Raw genomic sequence first — 6,000 nt, 5'->3', positions numbered from 1 at the left:
TTCTGGCGGACCAGAGCAGTGCATGGAAACACCGTTTGCCTTCCCACCGGAGCGGTACCTATTTATCTACTTGCACTTTGACGTGCTTTCGAACTGCTAGGTTGGCAGGAGCAGGGATCGAGCAACGGGAGCTCACCCCATCGCAGGGATTTGAACCGCCGACCTTCTGATTAGCAAGTCCTAGGCTCTGTGGTTTAACCCACAGCACCACCCTAAATCCCTTTATAAAAGTGCCCCACTTGTTCAAGCTTGATGAAAGGCAATGCCTCAGCATTCAATATGCACTAAGCCACACCCCATGATTTAAAGCCACTTTTTATTATTCAACATTTTATACATAATAAATACAAAGTTTTACAGCCAATATAAAGAAAGCATTCAAAGTTCTGCTTTCAAGTGTACTGTCGGTGTACACAGTGATATGTTCTATTGCATGCCCTGTATGAAGTTTAAAAAGGAGGTGTATTTTTACAACTTTTATTTTTTAAATAAAAATTAGCAGCTCTTACAGAAAATATTTTTAAAATATAACTAAGAAGATTTTTTTTTTATTTTTTAAATAACACTTTCTGAATTTTGAGAGTCTGGGTAACACACACAAAAAAATATGCGGGAGACTGGCCAACCAAATGGAACATGTTGATATTATTGGCAACGTTTTTCATGAAGCATTTTAAAATGTATGCAGTACAGCTCTTTTAAAAAAATGGATTTGTGTTGTTGTTTTTTTAAAAAAACTTAAGAATAAGTTTGATAAACATTTTTTTTTAAAAGACCTCAAACAGATCAACAGGACAGAATTAGCACCCCCCCCCGCAACCCCCCCACCCACTCCCCCCAAAAAATTTCTTCACAGGAAAGCTGCCAGATACTTGGCAATTGCCGCCGAAGCCGCTATTAGGCTTCAAGCAGCTCTTCCCTTGCTCAGGCCAACCAAACGAAAGGGAAATAAAAAATTGGCAAAAACAGTCATATGTCCAGAGACCCAGCCAAGATTATTTGTGCAAAGTTTTAAGATGAAAAATCTCGTCAAACGGTTTCACGAAATGCAGCCACGGAATTAAAAAAGAAGAAAAAAAAGGAAGATGTACTCCATTAGGCAACAAAGTGCGGAAACGGATTCTAGGTTTTACTCGCTTTGCAGGGGGCCGGGAGGGTCGGCTGGAGAACGAACATACAAGAGCTCTTTCGACAGGACTGACCTTTCAGCTCCTAGAACATTTCTGTAGGTGGTTTTTTTAAAAAAATATATATTCCAGCCCTTTGGTTGGAAACGACTTGGGACGGAACTTGATTCAAATGGTCGCCCCTTCTTCCTTTTCCCTCGAGTATTGCCCCTCAGAGACTAATTCCACCCGAAAAACTTTTCCTCCCCCTTATTTGACTGTTATTCAACTACAAAACGACCGCCTGTCTTGTAAGTCGCAAGCGCCTTTCGCTCAGAGAATCCGGGGTTTGGAAGCGGCTTCTACGCTGCGCCCCCCCCCCCCGAGAACATCTACTTTCCGCTCTCCGCCCTCAAAAGTGGGGCGACGGTGATGGCAAGACCCCAGAGATGGCTTTTTGAGCTTGATTTGGGGAGGGCATGGTCGCCATTTCCCTGCCCCTAGTCCCAAGTGCGGGGGGGGGGGGAGAGAGCGAGCGGCAAGACGGAGGCCTTGTTTTCGATTTCTTTTGACCCGCTGCCATTTCCTCTGCCAAGCAGGTTTTTCAGATTTTTTGCAGAGCTGGCTGGGGGTGGGGAGATCATTCGAAAGCCTTTTGGAACAGAGGCGATAGCTGGACAAGCAAAACGAGTGCTGCAGGCGGCAATGGCGGCGCCGGGCCTCTTTCAACGCCGTTGGGGGTGAGGAGGAGAAATCAAAGGACTGTCCGTCTCCAGCCGACGTCGCCGCTGCCCCCTGGGTCAGAGGCTGGCCGTTGGGCTTGGCGCGGCGTTCTGAGCTAGCACTACCCAAAGCTAAAGCTAGACACCACACGTCAATATTCTAAACACTTAAAACTTCTTCACTCTAGCCGGATGTTCCAGTGTCCAAAAGATACTGCTAATGTCAAGAGAGGAAAATACACGGCAAGGACCGGGGCCAGGAGAGTACGAAGTACGAAAGGAGGGGAGGTTGGTGGGTTTGGGTGGGTGGGGGAAACCCTCTCAAAGAGGAAATGAACAGCTAGTTCCAGCTCTAAGGTGAGAATCCTGCTTATTCAGTTTTACCCTAAGAAAAACATGTCGTTGCTACTAAGTCAGCATTTCTGTAGTAGTAGATACTCTATTACTAAACGCACCGCATAAATATCAATACAAAAGGAACGTTCAGCGCTCAGGTTTCGCGGTTAATTACGAAAAGAGGTGCGCGCAGAAGTAATTCACCCCTATAGGGTCTGCAGTGCTTTTCTTTAGTTGTAGGATTGGGGTTTTTTGTCTGTTTCATCTTTTGTTCGGGGCAGGGGAGAGAAAGAGAGAGGAACCAGCCCCTCTTTTAACTTACACTTGTGTGCTTCCCCTCCTCTATCCCATACATTCTGATTAATAAATCTAATCAGATAAGTAACGCTACTTGAATAGGAAAAAGAATTATTTTTTTTGACACATTCCTATGGCAACAGTAATATACTGTACTAATGCACATGGTTTATGTATGCAAGACTATGGGATGGCCTACATGCCCTGCTACCGCCTTGCAGAAACATATTCCTGCGGCGACTTTCCGCTCCTGCCGCAGCCTGCAAGCACCGCTAAAAATCGCCCCCCATTTCCCTCGTCAAGAGGTCTTAAGGTGTCTGATGCGACGAGGAAGGGGACCTTAACTCTTGGTGCTACACGCTGCAGCAGTTACGGGGAAGAGTCAACCTGCAGAACTGTTTCCGCAAGGGAAGCTGCGATCTGTAGACCGGCTGCAAGCGACACGGAAAGGGGAGGTCCCAGAAGCCTCCGCCGGAAACTGAGACGGCCAGCTTTTCAGCTGCAAAGGCGTTCCTCTGCTTGCTTTTTGTGCTAAAGGAGTAAGGATGGCAGATATATAAAGTGGAACCAAACAGCAACAAATTAAAAGGCACAAAATATTAATGACCGTGGGAAGAAGGGGCCACCGCCACGTCAATGGCCCCGGAGAATCCTCCCGCTTCTCCTCAAGTCTTTAAAAAAAAGTCTCTTCCATCATCATCGTCATCATCATCATGCAAAGGTGCCCAAGAATGAGAGCTGACCAAACATCGCCAACATTCGGCCTTGATTGTAGCACTACTGCGCAATTCGTCCCCGCTGGTCACACCAAGGTGATTTCAACATCCTCAATCTTCTCTGTCGGCCTGCGATGCTGCGTGGGAGGGGGAGGGGCAGCTCGCACCTGAAACAGTCAAAACCGAGCATGAGAAACCAACCTGAGCACAGAGCCAACCATGGTCCCAGCCACTCTGGGCAGCTTCCAACAAAGATTAAAAATACATCAGAGTGTCACACATTAAAAACTTCCCTAAACAGGGCTGCCTTCAAATGTTTTCTAAATGTCAGGTAGTTTTTTATCTCTTTGACATCTGATGGGAGGGCGTTCCACAGGGCGGGTGCCACCACCGAGAAGGCCCTCTGCCTGGTTTCCTGCAGCGTTGCTTCTCGCAGGGAGGCAACCACCAGAAGGCCCTCAGAGCTGGACCTCAGTGTCCGGGCAGAACGATGGGGGTGGAGACGCTCCTTCAGGTATGCTGGACCGAGGCCGTTTAGGGCTTTAAAGGTCAACACCGACACTTTGAATTGTGCTCGGAAACGTACTGGGAGCCAATGTAGGTCTTTCAGGACCGGTGTTATGGCCCACCTAGACCAGCATCCTGCTCTCCCAGTGGCCGACCAGGTGCCTGTGGAAAACTTGCAAGAAGGCCAGCGCAAGAGCTCTCTTCTCCCCTCCTGCGGTTTCCAGCAACTTGTATTCAGAAGCATCGCTGCCTCCAATTGCGGAGGCAGAGCCCAGCCATCACGGCTAGTAGCCATCAATAGCTCCCTCCACCACAAGCTGCTGCTGGTTTGGGTGCTCAGCAAAGATCTTGGTGCCTATCTCCCTATTTTGCTGGAGGTGCACTTCCTTATTTACAGCAGCGGTGGCAAAGGGTGCCACAAATCAAGGGTAAAGTTACGAGATGCTTTGCCTATCGTGCCGGGAGAGCTAAACGGAGCCTCCATCTATTCACTCTGCTTCTGAACATGAGATGCTGCGGCCATAGCAACAGGACTACTACTGCTACGCCTTAAGGTAAAGTGGCCCCTGACCATTAGGTCCAGTCATGACCGACTCTGAGGTTGCAGCGCTCATCTCGCTTTATTGGCCGAGGGAGCCGGCGTACAGCTTCCGGGTCATGTGGCCAGCCTGACTAAGCCTCTTCTGGCAAGCCAGAGCAGCGCACGGAAACGCCGTTTACCTTCCTGCTGGAGCAGTACCTCTTTATCTACTTGCACTTTGTGCTTTTGAAATGCTAGGTTGGCAGGAGCTGGGACCGAGCAACGGGAGCTCACCCCGTCGCGGGGATTCGAACCGCCAACCTTCTGATCAGCAAGCCCTAGGCTCTGTGATTTAACCCACAGCGCCACCCATGTCCCTGCTGGGTTTCTATGCAAGCAGGCAGCCAACCCCTGTTGGAAAGAGCGTACTGGGCTAGCTAGATCTGTGGTCTGACTTAGCGTGGCTCTTCTTAGGTTCTTCATGCATCTAAGGTCTTCCACATTTTGGGTGTGAAAGATGGACGCCTTCAGCATCGCATCGTGGAAAGAGAGTGATCCACCACCAAACTCCTCTTCTACCCTCGCCCCTGGGATCTGCTTGACTGCTCCAGCACAGCCTTGATGGGGGAGGGGGGCAGGAAGAACATGGTCCTGTCATTATATACCACTTCCTGCACATGCTCCCTGCCAGCACTCAAAAATCTTGCAAGGTTCCTGAGCCCCACGGAGTCACAGGACTGCACCACTGGCACCACGACAATTAGCCTGGCATCTTCTGTCTCTGAGACCGCATCCTCGTTGCCAGGACTGTGTGCCAATGCTGGCCACCGCTTTTGCTGCCACCACCATGGCTGCTGGCATTGCTCAGGGCAACCTTTTTCTTTGGCCTACTGTACTGGGGAGCAGGAAGTAGAGGAACAGAGGAGAATGGGTGCTACAACCAAGTTTACAAGCCTCTTATCCAAGAAGACTCGGCTACCCATGAACAGTGGCGTAGCGTGGGGGGTGCAGGGGGGGGCCGGCCGCACCGGGCGCAACATCTGGGAGTTAGGGTTAGGGGGCGCAAATCCACGGGTTAGGGGGCGCAAATCCACGGGTTAGGGGGCGCAAATTACTTGCCTTGCCCCGGGTGCTGACAACCCACGCTATGCCACTGCCCATGACAACCATATCTCAGGCTGGCCACCAATGAAATGTAATGACAAAGTTCTACCCAAAGGTGCAGCATGCAGCAGACTGTTTCTAATCCAGTTTGTGTTTGAACCCAGTGCAGTTAAGCTGTTGACTTTACCCCACGAGAGTCAAAGCAACAACACTCAATTTCTATAGCTCTGCGGTGCGTTTGGAAAACTTACTGGTCTCAGTTTGCCATACGAAGTGCTTTCGGGAAGAGGTCGTGGTGGCTGAGAGAATCCAGGAGAGTTTGCAGGGTAGCTGTTTTCTGAAATTGGTGGGGGTGGGGTGGGGAGAGAAACAAAACAAAAACAAAGGTATGTCAGGACTGGTGCAGCTGCAGGTCAGCACAGAGACGAGCAGTAAAGCCGATCCTTCATTCAAGGAAACAGAATACGAACAGATAAAGCTACGGGCAAGACTGGCTCCTGTAAAGCAGTTGCCAGAACTGACGACCTGTGCCTCCCACTTCCCCCTTAGTCACCTCCCCGTCCGGCTGTTTTCCCAGCAGTCTTAAACTCTGCTGGGAAGGGACTCGGTTGTCTTTGCTCTGCTTCACACAAAGCACTCTGTGCCCTTGTAGAGGGAGCCAAATACAGTAGGACTGGCCGGCTCTTGTGAAT

General features: G+C 49.8%; 1 protein-coding gene across 6 annotated transcripts in view; it reads right to left on the bottom strand.

The window, feature by feature from the left end:
• Positions 1 to 299: 299 nt before the first annotated feature.
• Positions 300 to 6,000, bottom strand: part of FCHSD2 (FCH and double SH3 domains 2) — a 145,944-nt gene continuing 140,243 nt past the window's right edge. For 3 of the 6 annotated variants that reach the window (XM_083436399.1, XM_083436397.1, XM_083436401.1), the window contains exons 19-20: positions 5,560 to 5,645; positions 300 to 3,344 (exon numbers count right to left, since the gene is read on the bottom strand). In XM_083436399.1, the coding sequence (XP_083292525.1) occupies positions 3,264 to 3,344; positions 5,560 to 5,645 (167 nt within the window). In that variant the 3' untranslated portion in view covers positions 300 to 3,263. Of the gene's footprint in view, positions 3,345 to 5,515; positions 5,652 to 6,000 lie in introns of those variants that run through there. The other 3 variants (XM_083436398.1, XM_083436396.1, XM_083436400.1) reach the window with 2 other exon arrangements.

The sequence above is a fragment of the Podarcis tiliguerta genome, assembly GCF_965153285.1.
Source record: "Podarcis tiliguerta genome assembly, chromosome: 4".
In the NCBI taxonomy this organism is placed as follows: Eukaryota; Metazoa; Chordata; class Lepidosauria; order Squamata; family Lacertidae; genus Podarcis; species Podarcis tiliguerta.
This window is presented reverse-complemented; position numbering and strand designations above follow the sequence as displayed.